Source organism: Magnolia sinica, chromosome 6 (genome assembly GCF_029962835.1).
Source record: "Magnolia sinica isolate HGM2019 chromosome 6, MsV1, whole genome shotgun sequence".
Classification (NCBI taxonomy): Eukaryota; Viridiplantae; Streptophyta; class Magnoliopsida; order Magnoliales; family Magnoliaceae; genus Magnolia; species Magnolia sinica.
In genome coordinates, this window is record NC_080578.1 from 94,700,850 (window position 1) to 94,721,408 (window position 20,559).

The following is a 20,559-nucleotide window of genomic DNA, read 5'->3' on the forward strand; positions in this document are numbered from 1 at the left end:
GCAGGTGGGCCGCACATGAGATTGAATCTCAGTGGGCCACACCACATACAAATCAATGGGCCGCACCCTGTGTAAACAGGTGGGCCGCACGTTATCAGTGGATGGGCCAGGATAAACTTCAGGCCCAGTTTTTAGGCCATCTTTGGAACCCCCAAGCTGGGCCAGGTCAGGCCCAAGTTAAACCAATTTGGGCCTTAGCTAAGGCCAAACTCTAGGCCCAGTAGGGCCACCTTGTTGGGATAAGTATTTGGTGGGCCTGGTTCCCTTGATGCAGGACTAATCTCCTCCATAATGAGCCCTATGAATCCCACGAACTTTCAACATGCATGAAGACCTTATAGAGTTGTTATCTGATACAACTAATCTCTAGGGAATTACGTACGTAACTTGGAGCCACTAGCTACACTCGAGGATTCAGATAAAGGGCAGGACTACATCAACTCAGGTGATGATTTTCCTCCTGAAGTAAGGATGAACGTGATGAGGTTGATCACCGTCTTCCTCAAGAGGATACCTACTCCGAATCCACGAAGCTTCTCTGGATCCCTCACAGAGACTTCTCAAATCCACGAGGAAAGAAAGCAGAAAATAGAAATAAATTCTAATAAATTCAAAATTGATTTAATGAATCCCAATAAACGAGTTCACAACCCTTTAAATAGGGATACCAAGCAATGGGAGAGAAATCAGAAGCAAACGACAACTAAAACTCCTAGAATTCATGACTTACTATAAATAGTAAACTTACTATTTATAGACGGTCGTGATGTCTACTAGTGCACAAGGTTTTCGGCCAAAAATAGTAAGTGTCCTATTTGGCTTCACCAAACCGTTCTCCTAATTATTCTAAGCTCTTTTCATGTTGGACACAACTCCCAAAGCCCGACGGATGAAGAGTTATAATCAAACTAAAACTTACTATTTATAGTAAAAACAAAATTAAAACAGGGAAACGACCGTCGATCCAGGGGTATTTCACAAATCCAGCTTGTGCAACCCGGCATAACAGGGTTAGTTGGATAAAGTAGCTCGTTCTACCCCAAAATCATATATTTTACGCCCGATAACTCATTCCGGATTGTGAGATTCGCCTGATCTAAGGTCCGACGGTTCGGATCACTTTTGTCGTCGACCGGGCCTTTTCTGATCCATCTTGGCCATGAAATTGTCCGTGACCCCCTCTACATCAGTCCCTCCACTTCAAAAGAACTCGTCCTCGAGTTCTTATCCTGCTCTGGTTCATGATACTCGGTCAAGTTCGCGACGTTGAAAGTCCATGAGATCGCCATGTCATCTGGAAAATCAACAATATAAGCGTTATCATTGATCTTTCAAATAATTGGGATAATCTTCTTATTTTTCAACTTGTTATACATCCCGGTCGGAAATCTCTCTTTACTCAGATGAACCATAACGCAATCGCCCACCTTGAACACTTTTTTATCGCCGGTGCTTATCCGCTTGTTCCTTATACTTCTCATTTGAGGCATGTAACTTAGTCTGCACTTCTGCATGGATGCCCATGATCTTGTCTGCCATATGTTCTGCTACAATGCTCATGCCTGGGTGCTTGGGTAGAGGGACTAAGTCAAGTATGTGGCGAGACACTTGTCCGTAGATAATCTGGAATGGTGACTTCCCTGTCGAGCGGTTCACCATATTGTTGAATGCAAACTCTGGTTGAGACAAGGCCAAATCCCACTGCTTCGATTTTTCTCTTGAAATATAGCGAAGTAGGTTTTCCAATGTGCGATTCACAACTTCGGTCTGCCCATCAGTCTGTAAGTGGTAAGCACTGCTGAATTGAAGTTGTGTATCGAATCGAGTCCACAAAGTCCACCAAAAGTGGTTAATGAACTTCGTGTCACGATCAGAAGTAATGGTTTGGGGACCCCGTGTAACCGTACGACCTCCCTGAAGAATAGCTTCGCCACGTGTGTTGTATCGAGGGTCTTCTTGCATGGGATAAAGTGCGCCATCTTAGAGAAACGATCTACCACCACGAATACCGAATCTATGCTGCGTTGTGTTCGTGGGAGACCAAGCATGAAGTCCATTGATAAATCCTCCCAAAGACCGTCAGGCACAGGTAATAGGGTGTAGAGGTCCGTATTCTAAGATTGCCCCTTAGAGGTCTGACAAACATGACAACATTGTACGATTTTTTTCACATCACATATTAATTGCAGCCAGTAATACTGTTCTTCCACAAGAGCTCGCATCTTGTCTCACTCAAGGTGTCCACTGAGGCCACCTTCATGTAACTCCTGAATAATCTACTCCCTCAGAGAATTTTGGGGGATGCACAATTGATTTTCTTTGAAGAGAAAATCGTCTTATATATGAAGGTCACTGGGGTGACCTTCTTGGTACTTCATCCAAGAATCTTTGAAGTCCTCATCCTCGGCATACAGTTCCTTGAGACAGTTGAAGCCGACCACCTTGTTGCTCATCGTAACAAGTAGTGATGCACAATGGCTAAGTGCATCGGTCACCTTATTTTGCTGCCCTGACTTGTGCTTCAGAATGAATGTGAATTTCTGTAAAAACGCAACCCATCTAGCATGCACACGATTTACATTAGTTTGACTATTAATAAACTTTAATGCTTGATGGTCAGTGTACAGAACAAACACTCTTTGAATTAGATAATGCCGCCAATGTCGCAGCGCCTGAACAACTGCATACAACTCAAGCTCATAAGTCGACCACTTCTTTCGGGCTTTGCTGAGCTTCTCACTGTAGAAGGCTACCGGCCTGCCTTCCTATGATAATACTCATCTAATTCTGATGTATGAAGCGTCATACTCAACCTCAAACAATTTATCAAAATTGGGAAGCACCAAGACCGGTGTTATAGACAAATGATGTTTGATATCATGAAAGCTCTTGTCAGCTTTATCAATCAACTAGAACAGTCATTTTTTTCATGCAATCTGTTATAGGCGCGACTATGGTGCTAAAATCTAGCACAAATTAACAATAGAAAGTCGTCAACCCGTGAAAACTCTTCACCTCATGAATGTTTGTCGGGATCGGCCATTTCCTAATGGGTTACACCTTTTCATCGTCCACACGGATGCTTGTGGATGTTATAATAAATCCTAGAAACAACAGGCTGTTAGTTAAAAAACTACACTTCTTCAAGTTGAGGTACAACTTGTTAATTTGTAGGACCTGCAACACCTGCCTGAGATGTTTCTTGTGTTCCACCTCATCCCGGTTATATATCAATATGTCATCAAAATATACTACCACAAATCGGCTAGTGAACGGTTTTAGAACTTGATTTATCAAACGCATAAAAATACTTGGTGCGTTCGATAGGCCGAAGGGCATGACCAGCCACTCATACAACCCTTCCTTGGTCTTGAATGTCGTTTTCCACTCATCACCGGGTCGAATACGAATATGATGGTACCTGCTCCTTAGATCTAGTTTAGAGAACACCTTGGCCCCTTCTACCATATCGAGCATGTCGTCCAACCGTGGTATTAGGAACCGATATTTGATGGTAATTTTGTTGATTGTCCGGCTGTCGACACACATGCTCCAGCTTCCTTTTTTGTGTTAATAATGCTGATATGGCACATGGGCTCATGCTCTCTCTCAAGAGACTCTTATGGATCAATTCCTCCACTTGCCCTTGAAGTATCTCACACTCCTTCAGACTCATCCGATAATGAGGGCGGTTGGGCAGGCTAGCCCGAGGGACGAGGCCTATGTGATGTTAGATGTCCCTCATAAGGGACAATCCATCAGGTAAATCTCCAGGCCAGACTTCTTTGAATTCGTTTAGCAACAGTCTAAAATTTAGAGGGATGTTTGAGGGTTCCTTTTCTTCACCCTTCACTACTACGGCGTATACCTCACCAGTTTCCTTGGATTCCTCCATGAAATCCCGAATGGTCAAGAGGGAACTCCCATCCACTTTAGAGGCTTCAAGGTAGTTCTCTGGTGCCATAGGGGCAAGAATTATTTTTCGACTATCTTTGACGAATATATAGACATTGTCTCATCCCCGATGGGTCGTATCACAGTCCGACTGCCAGGGTCGACCAAGTAGCATATGGCAAGCTTCCATGTTGACCATATCACAAAGTATCTGATCCTTATAATTTTTGCCAATTGAAAATGAGATAGTGCATTGTTCAGTTACCTTAGTCTCATTCACCTTTTTTATCCAGTCAATTGAGTACGGGGAAGGATGTTTCGTCATTGGTAGCTGCAACTTGTCCACTATCAGTCTTGAGACAATGTTCTCGCTACTACCACTGTCTATGATTACATCACAGACCTTTTCGTTGACAGTGCACCAAGTACGAAATATATTGTATCGCTGTGGATGTAATTCCTTTCATGGGGTATACAGTAATTCCACGCCCATTATTTCATCGTCACTTGCTATTTCTTTAGTGGTTTGTTCATGTTCATCGAAGCCATGGTCTTCTTCTGTGGCCTCATCTTTAGTGCCCCCTTCATTTATAGTCAAGTGTGTTGCGGGACGTTGAGGACAAGTGTTTGATAAGTGTCCTGGTTGGTCACAGTGGTAACAATTGTTCGACCATGGCCAAGCATAAGGATTTGGAATCCTACTCGGGCCCACTTTTGTGGGTGATACACATTGAGGTCTGGATGAGCCCCTCCCCTTATCACAGTTTGCGGTTATAGGAGGTTGAGGACGTTCTCGATCTTTTCCTCATGTCAGCACTGGATTCTGCGTGGGACCCGTCATGGGGGGTCGAGTTGAAGGACAGAGACGAGCAGGAGCTCTTACAAGTTGTGTTTCTGCCCTACCCGCTAATTGAACTGCTTCATCCACGGCCCCGACTAGGTACATTTAAACTCGATCCTAAATTGTCGGTCGCAACCCACCTATAAATCATGTCACCTTCTGTGACTCAGATTCTGACGGATCATTTCATGTAGCCAACTGTTGGAATTCTTCAGTATAATCTGTAATGGTTCGATTTCCTTATCGGTAATTTTGGTATTGCTGAAATAATATCTGCTCATAATCACTGGGGAGAAATCGTGATCGAAGAAGACGTCTCATCCGTGGCCATGATGAGATGGGCGCCTTGTTCTGACGGGCTTGTGAGAGTTGTAATTGTTCCCACTATACAGAAGCACCAGATTTTAATTTAAACGCTACCAATTTTACCCTTTTATGATCTGGCATGTCCATATAATCAAAAAATCTCTTAACTTCGGCTAACCAATCGAAAAAATCTTCTATACGTAATAAACCATTAAAACTAGGAAGTTCAGCCTTACCTCGATAGTCTCTTTCAGCACGATCTAGATGATCGCCTCCATGGATTGGTCATCGGGTAAAACCTTCATTAAGGTCCTCGTCGCTAGAACTTGAATCATCTGGTGTAGTCCTACAATTTGTCACTGGTAGTACTCTATAAAAATCGGGGTTGTGTCATACAGCAACCACGGGTGGTGGAGCTACCATGGGTGGTGGAGCACCGCCTAGGGCTCGGGGCCGAAGTAGCGCATCCGCAAGACTGTCGAGGGTTACCTACAGCCCTTGCATGGTCAACTGACTCTCTCAGTGGAAAGCTTTCATTCTTTCCGAAAGATAACGAATCCTTATATCACCGTCCAAAGGACTTTGATTCATACCTTCATTGTTTATCATCGGCCTGAGGGAAATCCTTGCTTTGATACCAATTGACGTAGGGATGAACGTGATGAGGTCGATCACCGTCTTCCTCAAGAGGATAACTACTCCGAATCCACGGAGCTTCTCTAGACTCTCACAGAGACATCTCGAATCCACGAGGAAAGAAAGCAGAAAATAGAAATAAATTCTAATAAATTTGAAATTGATTTACTGAATCCCAATAAACAAGTTCACAACCCTTTAAATAGGGATACCAAGCAATGGGAGAGAAATCAGAAGCAAACTACTACTAAAACTCCTAGAATTCGCGACGAACTATAAATAATAAACTAACTATTTATAGACGGTTGTGATGTTTACTAGTGCATAAGGTTTTCGGCCAAAAATAGTAAGTGTCCTATTTGGCTTCACCAAACCGTTCTCCTAATTATTCTAAGCTCTTTTCATGTTGGACGCAACTCCTAAAGCCTGACAGATGAAGAGTTATAATCAAACTAAAACTTACTATTTATAGTAAAAATGAAATTAAAACAGGGAAACAACCGTCAATCCAGGGGTATTTCGCAAATCCGGCTTGCGCAACCCGGCATAGCAGGGTTGGTTGGCTAAAGTAGTTCGTTCTACCCTAAAATCATATATTTTACGCCCGATAACTCATTCCGGATTGTGAGATACGCCCGATCTAAGGTCCGACGGTCCGGATCACTTCTGTCGTTGACTGGGCCTTTTCTGATCCATCTTGGCCATGAAACTGTCCGCGACCCGCTCTACATCACCTCACCTTGAGCTTTCCATCTCTAAACTGAATTAGGAGTAGTCTTTTATAATAGTTGCAAATGATATCTTAGGAATAGATAATCATTCAACTTATTTGATTAAATTCATACCTCATAGCTTTATGTAACCATTAATTAGATATTGAACGTGTATTCTAGAAGTGATTAAATCCTTAATCTATTTCATCATAAGTCATAGGGTCATCATTGAATTGTTTACTCTATCATATGTCCTTGAAATTCGTTAAATTGTTGATTAGTTTAACTTAAAAATATGACTTGGATTTACCAAAACACGCATACTTTAGAAATTGATGAGATAGGATTATATGATTCTTGAATTGTTTGTAAACATGAGTTTTACTTCAAATATCCATGCATGCCTGAATCTCTATAAGATTGTATTAGTTGTAAGACACACATTATTTGAAACCTTTCTATGGAAACTCCTATTTGAAGAGAGTCCGTACTTAGGGTGTAACCAAACTGACTATGATGAGATTGGACCCTCAACATGGAGGATGTGATTTGTGGCATGTGACTCGCAGGGGTTTCACCATCTATGGAGCGATTCCGCCTACCTGACTAGGGAATGAACCTTGCGACATTTATCCGCATCATTATTTACTCGTATTTGAATCACACATACTGCCTCATTTTAGTCACTGCATTTAATGATTTCAATACTTCATTCTTAGCCAGCATATGGTGGTGGTCCCCCTGTATTGAAAATTGATTGGCCACGTGTTGACGGGTTCTATACGCATCCTAAGGCGGTAGACTCATGGGCCGGGGACGGTGGTCATGGACACTATGCCCGAGCTGTCGGCCTACGTCGGTGACGAGCCCCCGTAGTGACCTTGAGTTTATTTAAAATTGGTTGATTATAACTGGACTAATAATGGTTGGCTAATCATGCATACATGGCACAGACTAGCGTCTATCGCTAACATATATGATGTACGCACTCCGTCCGACTAGACGAGCATTCCCGGGTCGATGATTGCATAGGTGACAAGCGCAATGTCCGCACGGATGAGCATCCCCGGGGTGATGATTGCATTCACGCATTCATGCATATAATAAGACTGCATTTACTATGTTTTGGTTGCCTAAATGTTTTATGATATTCCTTGTCTAGGGTGACAGTGTGTAATCTTAAAGGGAGATCACACTGAGCTGGTCACTCATTCATCAATGTTCAACCGTACAAAGGATACAGGTGCGGGGACGGGCGACTACGTAGCAGACCACGAGACCGCTACCGTCACAGCAGAGGAGGAGCCATTCGAAGATGAGTCGTACCAAGAGGCGGCTGCTTATTTTGGATTAAATCAGTAGGCTATTTGCTTATTATCATTTCAGTACATTTTGAGATTTGAGGTTTTGTGTATGGGCCCCAGCTGAGTGGCCCAAGATATTGTTATTGCTTGAGCTACATTTATATTACGTTTGGTTCTGTTGATCACACTTTGATTTGGTTTGATTATCTTTTTTATTATCAGTAAACACCCAAGTTTTCAGGAAACGAGTTGCGTACTTGGATCTCGAAAACCAGGGCATTACAAGGGGTCACACTGAGTTTCAGACGCATCCAAATTTCAGGTGGGCCCCACCAAGTGCTTTTATATGTTTTAAGTATGTCTTTACCTGATTTTAGATGGTATGACCCACCTGATTTCCGTATACGGTTGATTTTTGAGATATCCCATAAGTTATAGGGGACCCATCAAATGCATGGTGTTGATGTTCGACATGGATCACGGTGAGGTTCACACAACTCAATCTCAGGGAAAGTTCCCATGAGCCTGACCGCATAGAACCTTTTCCATATATATATATATATATATATATATATATTTGAGTCGAGCCAAGCCGAGTTTGAGTTGAGTCAAGTCGAGTCAAGATATACCATTATCAAACTCGGCTTATTTTTAAACAGAGCTGGGTTATATGAGGCTTGGCTCGCCTAGAGTCATCGATCAAGCTAAGTCAAGTTGAGCTATATTGAGCCGAGCTGAGGGAGCTTTTCAGGCTAGCTTGGCTGTGTACTGTCCTAAACACTGTGCACCGAGCACGCCCATGGGTACTCGAACCTCAGACATCGTATTAAAACTCCTGGTAGTCTACCACGGAGGTGAGGTAAGGATAAGGACCTAAGCATCTTTCTCGTACCTATTTTATCAAGTTTTCCTCCTCAATCAGGCAAGGTTCAGGTCCGGTGCACGGCCCAACGTACAATCTTAAAAAGTTTATATAAGATACCAGTCATTCAAAATGTGGACCCGGTCTTAACATGGACATGCCCAAAAAATAGGTAGACATTATATGGGCATAGATGTCACACGTGTACCATGTTAATGCTTGTGCTACAAGGTTAGAATACTATTCTTAAATGGTCCATCAGACTACAGAACCACCAAATACTCAACCGATGGGATTCTACTTAAAAGAAAAAACAAACAAACAAACAAATAAAGCATAAGTCCACTTAAAAGATAAAACAAACAACCAAACAATAAAAGCATAAGTCCGCCATGTTGCAGCATCTAGCCTATTGTTCTCTGAACTTCTTTTATTAGATTCCTCAAGTGGCTGCGTGGTCATATGATCCGGACCGTCCATTGGGGTACACTACCATAGATGAGGAACAGTACAAGCCTACTCTGATGTGGCCATCTCAGGTGCCTGATCTTTCACTTAAACGTTAACAATTGTCTGTTTCCAGCCATGTCCCTGTAAAGTAGATGATCAAGATCATTTGCCCAGGTGAGCCCGATGGAGAAACGGACCACACCAATGGTACGGATCTTAGCTAGCCTTTTGTATCAGATCTCCCCATCCCATAACTCTTCCAAAGACTTGAAAGGGCTAGTGGGTGTGATGTATTGGTCTCCAATGACGGCTTTTCGCTGAGGTATTTGACTGATCAAGTGAACCTCGCTCTCTGTTAATTCCCAATCGAAGATTTGAGCGTTCTCCTTCATTCTTTCCTTGTTGAAGCTCTTTACTGCCATACTCGCCTCTTGCTCGTATATCCACCTCAATGAAATCTGCACGCAATCCCAGCCCAGAACTTTATTAAAGAGAGGGGAAAAAAAAATTGCAAGAGAAACTCTTACATGCACACGGATGACTTGGACCATTTCACCCATGCCATCCATCGGTTTTATTTGCTCATTTTAGGGCACGAGCCTGAAAAAGAAGTAGATCCAAAGCTCAGGTGGACCAAACCACAGGAAACAATTGAGAGAATAATTCATGTTGGGCCTTCAATCACTTTTGTTTCGTTTTCTGTGGGCCACTTGAGCTTTGCATCTACTTCAAATTTTTTTTTTCTCATGCACTAAAATAAGCAGGCATAACGGAAGGACGGTATGGATGAAACACAAACATCATGGTGGGCCCATGGAGTTTGATCACTGTAGATATGGTTGGTGACCAATAGGGGTGCACACGGTTTGGTACGGTCCGGTTCTGAGGTGAAACCCAAACCAGCACCCTATAACCGAACTGGAACTGAACAGTAAAAAACCAGTCTAGTTCTGGTTCAGTTATACGGTTCTTGCCTTTTTATAATTCAGCCCAATTGCATAGTTTTTTTTTGTTTTAATATAGCCCAAGCACCTCTATTAAAAATTTTCACAAAAAGTAATCTTGCTGTGGTTTATTTTATGACCCTTTTGTATACCAAAATGATTTTACGACCAATGTCTATTTGTGTTGTGATCATTTGATAAATGGTCTAGTCTTTTTATATTTAAAAAAAAAAAAAAAATTTATTGACCAAAGGATTCAGTTCTAAGTTTGGTTCTACCATCTGGTTCAGTCCTTCATAATCCCAAAATCGAGAATCGAACCGAACGAACTAGTTCTTTGATTTTCAAAACCGGAACCGAAATCAGTACACTTCGAACCGGACCAAACCATGTGGTCTGGTCGGTTCCGGTCCAGTTTACCGGTTTTATATGTTCCATGTGCACCCCTAGTGAGTAGGTCATCAGGCAACCAGCTTCCTGATTCTAGGGCATCAATACGGTGGAACTATTCTGATGGCTAGATTCGATCTGAGACCAATGTTGTCATGCTGGCACGTGTCGCAGCTTTATTGGACACACGTGCTTATCATGGCTTGCTTTTTTCTCTTTTTAAAAAGACACGATTCGAGCGAGTAGCCCAGTTCGAGTTGTAGAGTCACGCTAGTTGACTGAGTCATTGAGTCGACTCATGCTCGAGAGAAAGCTGAAAAACCACACCGATGAAACGATCCAAACGATTAATTAAGTACCTGAGCAACGGTCTTTCCTCTAGCCTCAGCAATCTCTTTCAGCACTGGACTGTCCATAACATCATTGGAGCCCCACAGAGTTCCTTTCGCCCCCAACGGAGAGTAAGCGGTCACATGGATACCGTTCATCTTGCAGAACTCCCTCAGCTTCTGCTGCTGCCATGCCGGGTGCATCTCCACCTTTCAAAACAACCTCAACATCATATATCGGACATACGCCGTGGGGCCCACTTGTGGGTAATCACGGGTGGGTCCCGTTGGTTTGAAATTGAATTACAAATTTAACTTTAAACTTAGATGAGGAGATAAGAATAAAACCCAATAATTTTTTATCTCATTTGAACTCTCCAGCCTTCTCTCATAAATGAGATATCTTGTCTTTCGAAAGAGTTAAGTCATAAATCGTAATATGAGGCCATCTATACTGTAGAATACTTTTATGGAGGTCCCATATCGTGTAGACCGTCAGATCTCGAGGGCTCAGTTTTCCACCCAGACTTTCAACATCTTATAGTCAGCTCCCTATCCTGGATAACAAATTCTTCTATATGCTTCTGAAGAAATGACATACCTGATTGACTGAAGGAGGGATCTTGGCCGTTGAGAGCAATTCAGCAAGCTTCTTGCAAGAGAAGTTGCTGACTCCGATGGACTTGGTGAGGCCAAGCTTCTGACACTCTTCCATGGCTTCCCATACTGACTTGTAATCCAAGAAACAGAGATTCTCCTTCCCATCTGATGATTTATTTTCACCAGGCTTCACGCTAACAGGCCAATGGATGAGATAGAGATCGAGATACTCCAATTGAAGCTTCCTATAACAACAACAACAACGAAAGAGATTAGGGCTGGTGTGATTACTTTGTGTTATTAAGAAGAATTGGCAAATGAACTGATGTTGGGTTTTACTCGAGAGATTTCTTGATTGCCGGCAGTACGAGGTCGGGCTGGTTGTCGGTATACCATAGCTTGGAGGTGATGAAGAGCTCATCTCGGGATTTGACGAGCCCAAGTTGAAGAGCTTCAGCTATGGCTTCTCCGAGAGGCGGCTCAGAGCCGTAGGCAGATGCGGTGTCGAAGTGCCTGTAACCGATTTCGATTGAATGAAGCACGGCGGCTTTGGTGATTTCAGGTGCGACTGGAGGATAGATTGCACTGCCCATGCCCACCACGGGCATGGCTCCGGTGCCGGAGCTCAAGCTCACCTTCGGAATTTCAATGGCCATGGATGAGTATGCTTCGATGCTGATTTCGATTGGGGTGCTTGTATTTATCATAGAGAAATGATCAAGCCAATTCCGTGGTGTGCCACACACCATCAACTTCCGTGGTGTGTTGAAGTGTCAAAGTTCTGTGAGCTTCAAAATGAAGTATCTGTTACATCCATGCCGTTCAATTATCTTGTGAGATCATTTTATGGCATGGCCCCAAAAATAAGGCAAATCTGAAGCTCAAGTGGACCACACCACAAAAAGCAGTGGGATAAAGACATAAATGAAAACAAAAATAAAAAAACTCAGCTTAATTCAAAACTTTTATAGCACTCGAGAAGCTTTCAATTGTAGGTGCTCATTTCCCACTGATTTATGAGGTGTGGTCCGCTTGAGAATTGGATTTATCTCTTTTTTTGGTCCATGCCTTAAAATGATCTCATAAAATGGACGGACGGTGTGGATATAACACATACATCATGGTAGGGCCTACAGAACATGGTGACGTCAACCTACCATAGAGGTATGTGGTGTGTCGCAAACCACGCAATCCGCTTCCGATCACATCCACCCATTTTGTTTCCTCCAACGTCATTCCGATAAACCAGTGTGACACATGCGGTAATAACCGGTACATACGAAAGGACAAAAGGTGGGCCGCTGATTCACTTATTGGGTGAGCCACACCGGAGACGGTGACTGATGCCACCGCCTGTCCATTGATTTTTCTCATTAGGGGCGAGTTTGGCCGGGTGGATTGGAAGGGATTGAATGGTATTAGGGTGGATGGCATGGATTTCAAGGTACTGATGGCTGGGTCAGCAGATTGATGCAAGATCAATGGGAATAGGATAGAATTGAAAAAGTAGCATTAAATGTATGTGTAGGGTATTGACTCCGGATTGAACCTGTCCCATGTTTTTTAATGACATGTTTGAAAGATATGGGAGTAAATTTCATCCTGCGGATCGAAGCAAAATCATGTTGGGGAAAGATACTATTGCAAAAAATTCCATTGTTTTCTAATGTGTGACAAAAATAAGGCCGGTCAATTTAAGAAATAGGCCACACTACCATGTTGAATAAGGGAAATCCATGACGCCCAATAGGTTTAAAATACAATTTTAGGTGATGGGCCCGAAAATGATCTAAATCCAACACTCATGTGCCCCATGCATTATATAAACGTTTGTAAGTAAATTCCGACCGTTGAATCTTTCCTGGCTCCACCATGTTTTTTTTATAACATCTATACCATTCACAAAGTATATTGTATACACATATTGGTATGGTGTTAAGCTTTCATATTTTAAATCTTATGTGGCCCCACGTATGTCTGAATGGTGGACATTCAATCATCAGTAGTGTGGTCCATATGACAATGGGATAATTGTAATTTTTGGTTCAATGTCATTACATATTATTCTAAAACTGATGAACGTGGTAGATTTCCCATACACATTACTATGAGCCCCAACTACCTATCCTTTGCACGTAGATTCTGCGAAAGGCATTCACAGGAACTCCAATGGAATTCGGATTGCTATCTGCATTATCCACGTGACTTACTTAGTAAAAACTTATTGTACTAATTACACTCACTTGGGCCCACTGTGAGTGTATTGTCTTATCCAATCAATCTATCCTTTTTTTTAGATCCTTTTAGTGGTTGAGACAAAAAAATTGAGGTTTATATAAATCTCAAGTGGACCATACCATCAGGAATAATGATTTCCACCGTTGAAACCTTTCTATCACCTAGCGTTATGTTTTATTTTCATCAAACCTGTTGATAATATCTCAAAGACATTGATTAAGTGAAAACACAAGTATCAAATTGATATAAAACTTCTGTGGTCTCCAGGAAGCGAAATCCGAAGATGAACCATTCACATTGTTTCAAATGGTGTGGTCGATTTGAGCATTGCAAAATTTTCAGTTTTAGTGTAATGATCTAAACTTAACCTCAAAAAATGTCCTGACGGAGTAGATGTAATCACATACAGCAGAAGGGGCCTCTGGTCCAGCATCATACCCAAATGGCTTCATTCATGTGGATGTCACCAACATATACAAAAGGGGAGCAGTTAATTACCCGGTGGTGAAGTCGAAACGGGTTACGACGTACAATAGATGGGATTGCCAAATCCATCTTTTTGACAGACGATATTGGCGGGAGACCCGATGCTCATTATCCCGGGTTGAAAAAGCCTCTCCAAACATGGCTCTACAGTGGATATCGCAGGCAGACTAATGCAATCTCAGCTACTCCCACTTAATGCAGGTGGTCAAACGGGTTAGGGTGGATTGGATGGGATTTAAAGGTAATGATGGTGTTGTCAATGGATTGTCTTAAGATTCATGGGACTCCCAAGATCAAATCACCCAGATCACCCAGTCTGTTTTGCACGCTAGGCCAATCCCGAGATTTAACCTCCAATCCCTTCCAATCCGCCCGGCCAAACAGGCCCTAAACGGATTAGGGTGGATTGGATGGGATTTAAAGGTAATGATGGTGTTGTTAGTGGATTGTCTTAAGATCCATGGGATTACTATATCCCAGGATCAGATCACCCAGTCTGTTTGGCACTCTAGGCCAATCCCGGGATTTAACTTCCAATCCCTTCCAATCCGCCCGGCCAAACAGGCCCTAGGTGACCAGAAAAATCTGGTTATGTAGGATAATTTTATAATTTCACATAAATTTTATTTTATATGTATTAATATAAAAATATGGTTAACTCTCATTGAACCTCCGAGTATATGCACACATGAAGACAACAAAGGACACCCTCGCTATAGCAAGGGACCCTCCGGTGCCTAAGTCAGAATTAAGTAAACTGGATCTACCAGAGTCAAGGGTTTACTTAGTGTACATTTCACTGTAAATGGGACCTCTATTTATAAGTCACAGGTCGATTACGTGGAGAGAAATGCTCGATAAATCATAGGGGTACGTTTAGCAACTGTTTCTCAACCATTTCGCAAGATCATCGATGATAATAAGATCAAGTGGGCAAGATCTGAAGTCACGTGTTAGGAGACTAAGGTCAAATAGCGATCAGATCTTTACAGTCGTCATGAGAAAGAGCTCCCTAAGTTGGGCTCTTTGCTGGATTATGGTCGAATGTCCTGACTGAGTTATCGACCTGCCCGTGAAGACCACGTTCGAGCACTATCACCGATCTCCCTTCTTTGACGAAACATAGGTGACATCGTGGATGACCATCCTCTTCATTTGATCATATGAGGCAAGAGCCCAGAAGTAGACGTAGGAGGGCTCAGTGCTCGCCCTCTTCCAAAGAAGGCAAAGGTATTTCATCTCCTGGCAGGCAGATCTATCAGAAGGATAGATCCTCACACAATGGACTACTGCTTTCCATCCGTTGAGGAGCTCCTTGGTCATGATTGGTATTATCCAACCACGCGACGTGCATAAATGTTCGAGCCGCCCTCGTATTTCTGACCAGTTCATTTTTACCCGTAACAATATGTAAACCATGATTCATTTGAGGTGATATATATTATGTCTTGAGAGAGAACTGCCATTGTATTTGAGAGCTACTACTTCTTATTTTTGCGTTATTTGAATGCAGTGGACTAATGTGTATGTCTGGATGTCTTAGAAGGGATCCACCTGAATCTCAATATTGTGATTTGTATTTTTTTTTCTTATTTTCTATTGATTTGAATATTATTATACGGATGGTCCAGAAAGGATCTTTTTCTATAGTCCACACGTTTATTATAAGTATTAATACCAGATAGAACACGTCAAAACAAGCAGTTGGACCCACCATAATTGACATGGACTATTTGGATACAAATAATAATATTTGGATCGATAACTTTTAGGTACCCATTGGATGAAGAGATAAGGTCGTTCATCATCCAATGGAAACAAGATGGGGAGGACGCGGATCCCGTGCCAAAGCCCTTCGCAGTGAGTTCCTGGAACATGATACTTGTGATAAATCCACCTCGTCCACTTATTTTTCGGGCTCCTTCTAGGACATGCGACCAAAATTGATATAGATCCAAAATCAAGCGGGCCACGCGAGAGGAAACGGTGGAGATTAAGCAACCACCCGTGAAACATTCAAAAGCACGATGGTCCCACATTGGTCTCCAACGCAGTAACCTGGTGCGAAAGCCTTTGGCAGGAATTCCGCGTCCAAGATGAGGAAACGGATTGGCTACTCCCCCGCCACTAGCCCGGTGGCTAGTGGTCGGTGCCCTGTGGGCCCCACCATGATGTATGTGTTTCTGTGGGCCCCACCATGATGTATGTGTTTCATACATGCCGTCCATATATTTTGCTAGATCATTTTATGGTATTAACCAAAAAATGAGATATATCCCAACCTTAATTGGACCACATTACAGGAAACAGTGTTTATTGATCGTCAACCATTTAAAACTTTTTGGGGCCATAAAAGTTCTGAATCAAGCTGATCTTTGTTTTTTTTTTCCCTTCATCTAGGTCTTTATGACCTAATCAACAGATTGGATGTCAAATAAAAAGTACAGAGGACCTTAGGAGGATTTTAATGCTGGATATCCAATCACTGTTGTTTTCCTGTGGTGTGGTCCACCTGATATTTATATCCATATTATGTTTTGGCTCAAGCCATAAAATGATTTTTAAAAATGGATGAACGGAATGGATGAAATACATACATCATGGTGGGGTCCACAGAGCACCGACCACCAGCCACTGGGCTAGTGGCAGGGGGAGTAGCCAATCCGTTTCCCCAAAATGGGAAGCCCTTCCACGTGAAAGCAGCTTTCTACTTGGTTGAAAAGATCGGTTCAGATCGTCCTCAGCTGATCAACGATACGGATCTAAAGGTGGATGTTGAGATGACGCTCCCACTACATTATTGCCCTTCACTTTTTCAATCAATGATTTTTTTTCTTTGTCCACTTTTCAATCAAAACTTCAAGACAGCTGTATTCCTTTCGAATGGGGGTCGTTGCTATTAGTGCTCGTGGTTGCATCCAAGCCGTTGGAAAAAAAAATAAAATCTCAGTTACAGGAACGATTCTGACCATCCAATCGATAGGTTATGAAATAGACGGCTGAGATCGTCTACAGAAAAACCTCGTTCAACAATTCAGGCCATCTGTTTGCTGGGGTACATCATGGGCTGCCCATAGTGGAAAGAATCAATTTTATCTAGACAATTCTAATAATCCCATTAGCTATTAAAAAACCAGCTTACATATGGATCAGAACATCTTGAGCCGATCATGTACGCCTACCAGCCACTTTGATCAGGTCATTTTTATTAACAGCCGACGGCAGTTGTGTTGCACCTGCTGAAAGCCAAATCTACCAAGTGGACCGTCCCAAGTATCCCTATGCAATAAAGTCTCCCACTCAATCAGGTTCTGAGATATTAATTGCCCATTTAGCTCCTCATATAACAACAACTAAAAAATAAATAAATCAGGATCAAAAGAATTAGTTACCTAAGATCAAGTGGGAAATTGTGTCTTTTCATAGGTGTTTGAGTACTAAATGATTGCCAAACTAGCTCCTAGGTGTTGGGAAATCGCGCGGAAGTAAACTCCAAATTCGAATTAAATAAGAGAGATAAAAATTGGAATTAAATAAGAGAGATAAAAACAAACAAGCACCACAAAGAACAAATAAATTTACGTGAAAAATCCTTAAACGAAAAAAATCATAATACAAATCAATAACGAATCCACTATAAAAATAAAATTACAAAAGATGGATAGACTTACTGATCCAAAAAATCTCAAAGTCCATTTCACAAAACCCTAACTTTGCTCTCCCTTATGTTCAAAACAACCCTTGCACGTCAATTACCCTAATTCCTCCGATTACAAGCCCTTATATAGAGTTACAATCGAATTAGGAAGTAAAACCCACACTTTCATAAAATTGCTCAACTTTGTCGATAGGACCTTCAATAGGATCGACAGCCATCGAGGTTTGTCGATGGGATCAAAGTCACTTTTGATGGGATCGAAGAATGTTCTGAAACAGTCTAACGGGCATATAGGAAAAATCAAGAATTTCTCGATGGGATCGACAACTAGAACTGTACACGAGCAGAGTTAGCTCGGTAGCTTGCTTGACTCAACTCGAAAAAGCTCGACTCGACTCGGATCGAAGCTGAGTTCAAACCGAGTTGAGCTGATTTTTGGAGCTCGAAACGAGTTTGAGTAGAGTTCAATCTTGCCTTAGCTCGACTCAACTCTACTCGAATACTGCTCGAACTTGGCTCGACTCGGCTTGACTCGGTACAGGGTATATATACCCAGACATCACAATGGGCCCCATGACACGCTTGTGCTGGTTTTCAGAAATCTACAAGCGTTTTCCATAAAACCCCTCAAAAGCTCTTCTTCTTCACTTCTTTCTTTTAACTTTCTTCTTCGATCAGTCGAGATGGATTTTCAAGTGGTAGTCCTCGTTGGCAGCACATCTAAAAACCTACACCCCATCGTTTCAAAGGTCCTCCTTTTCTCATTTCCCCCCTTTTTATTTTTTTCAATTTCTCTAAATAAATTAGAATAAAATCCTTTTAAAAAAAATATTTTCTTCTATTTTTAATTAGTATTATTTATTAAATAATAAAAAATATATGAAGTTCCAAAGGCCCTTCTTCCCGTCGCAAACAGACCGGTTCTCTCTTACGTCCTCGAGCTCTTGGAATCCAGCAATATCAAAGATCTCATCGTTGTACGCTTCTGCTCTCCCTCTCTCTCTTAAATTATCTATGCGAACTCAAACTCGGCTCGAACTCTGCTCGAACAAGCCTTCCCGAACAAACCAGAATTATGGGATAATAAAGTAATGAAATAAATCAAAGCACAAACCATACCACACAAGAGATTTTTACATGGAAAACCCTCAAAGAGGTAAAAATCATGCGACCTTGTCCAGATCAACAATCCACTATGAAGTAGAATGTTACAACCTTCTTCACTCACGCATGAGTGTATAAACAATAAGAGAATAAAAGAAAAATGGAGAGATCTAACCGATTATGAGGATGTAGAAGCGCTGAGATATCAATTGCACAGTAGATCACCTCTACGAGCAGAACCTCCCTTCTGCAAGCTTCGTCTCTCTCTCTCTCTCTCTCTCTCTCTCACCTTTGATAGTCCTAAACCCTTTAGCAAACCCTTGCAAAGCTTTAGAAAACCCTCTTGCATTATCTCTTGCATACCTTAGAAAACCCTAGGGACCTCCTATTTATACTTTAGGAAACTCCCTTCCGCATCCTGTTGCGAAAGGCCTCAGAAATCCGAATCCCGCACAAAATTGGACTCAAATCTGTGTAGTATCAACTAGTCGAGCAATGTCCTCGACCGGTCGAGCACTTCCCTTGACTGGTCGAGCACCACGAGAAAAAATAACCCAACGTCGCTGGACTTTGAGTCGAGCCCCGCTGGACTTTGAGTAGAGGTCGTGCACCAGCCCTCGACCGATTGAGTGAGGCTCACGACCGGTCGAGCATGGGGCAAAAAACCCCCATAAAAAATACAGATAAAACGATCCAAATGATTTAAGTACCTGAGCAACAGTCTTTCCTCTAGCCTTGACCATCTCTCTCAGCACTTGACTGTCCATATAACATCATTAGTGCCCGACGGAGTTCCTTTAGCCCCCAACGGCGAGTAAGCAGTCACATGGATACTATTCATTTAGCAGAACTCCCTCAGTTTCTGCTGCTACCACACCAGGTGCATCTCCACCTTTTAAAACCAACCCGTCGTGATCATAGTAAAGTACCTCTCCTCGACAATAAAATTTTCGATATGCTTCTCAAGAAATGGTATACCTGATTTACCATACTATAGGAGGGATCTTTGCCTTGTAAAGTAATTTTAAAAGCTTTTTGTAAGACAGGAAGTTGATTAGGATGGACTCGGTGAGGCTAAGCATCTGACACTCTTCTGTGGCTTCCCAAGTAAACTTGTTATCCATGGGAAGGAAATACCTCTCAGGTGGGGATTTATGTTCCCCAGGCATCATGCTCTGAGGCCAATGGTTTTGGGGATTTGTACTACGGAATCACACAGATCTAGATCTAGGATAACAATTCAATAGTAACAAGCAATCATAGAAGAACATAAAGATTTAACGTGGAAAACCCTTGCGGGAAAAAACCATGGCACAAAGCGACAGAAATCCACTGTGAAAAGAAATTACAAGAGAGAGGACTTACCCGATTCAAACAACCTCGAATCTCACTCTTGCTACACCCTTTGATAACCCTAGAACCCTTTAGGAACCCTTGAGAAAACTGTTATAAACCTTTAGAATACCTTAGAATAGCCCTAGGGACCCTTATTTATAGTTTAGGAAACTCCACTTACGCACCTAGTCCGGAAAAGTCCGGAAACTGCTTTAAATTTATGTAGTCCGCGTAGGATCTGCATAACCTCGACTGGTCGAGCCGAGGCCTCGACTGGTCGAGGGACCCCCTCGACCGGTCGAGCCATCCCCTCGACTGGTCGAGCGGCCCGGACAGCAGAAACATGTGCTCGCTGGACTTTGAGTCGAGCAGCTCCCTCGACCGGTCGAGCCTGGCCCTCGACCGGTCGAGCAACCCGCAAAAATCAGATTGAAGGCTTCTGACAACAATCTCCACCAAGTCTTCAATC

The 20,559-nt window shown here is 42.4% G+C and overlaps 1 protein-coding gene across 1 annotated transcript; it reads right to left on the bottom strand.

Annotated features, from left to right (window-relative positions):
- Window positions 1-8,951: 8,951 nt before the first annotated feature.
- LOC131249131 (non-functional NADPH-dependent codeinone reductase 2-like) lies at window positions 8,952-11,955 on the bottom strand. Its single transcript, XM_058249707.1, has 4 exons — window positions 11,609-11,955; window positions 11,271-11,514; window positions 10,700-10,879; window positions 8,952-9,464 (listed from the first exon to the last, which is right to left on the bottom strand). The coding sequence occupies exons 1-4, from the start codon at window positions 11,923-11,925 to the stop codon at window positions 9,240-9,242; spliced, it is 966 nt and encodes a 321-aa protein (XP_058105690.1). The 5' UTR covers window positions 11,926-11,955; the 3' UTR covers window positions 8,952-9,239.
- Between the last annotated feature and the right edge of the window lie 8,604 nt (window positions 11,956-20,559).

Coding starts and splice junctions, on each gene's coding strand:
- LOC131249131 (XM_058249707.1), bottom strand. CDS start 11,925: ATGGCCATTGAAATTCCGAAGGTGAGCTTGAGCTCCGGCACCGGAGCC. Junction 11,515..11,608: donor GCAATCAAGAAATCTCTCGA/GTAAAACCCAAC, acceptor TTGTTGTTATAG/GAAGCTTCAATTGGAGTATC. Junction 9,465..10,699: donor GAGGAAAGACCGTTGCTCAG/GTACTTAATTAA, acceptor GATTGCGTGCAG/ATTTCATTGAGGTGGATATA.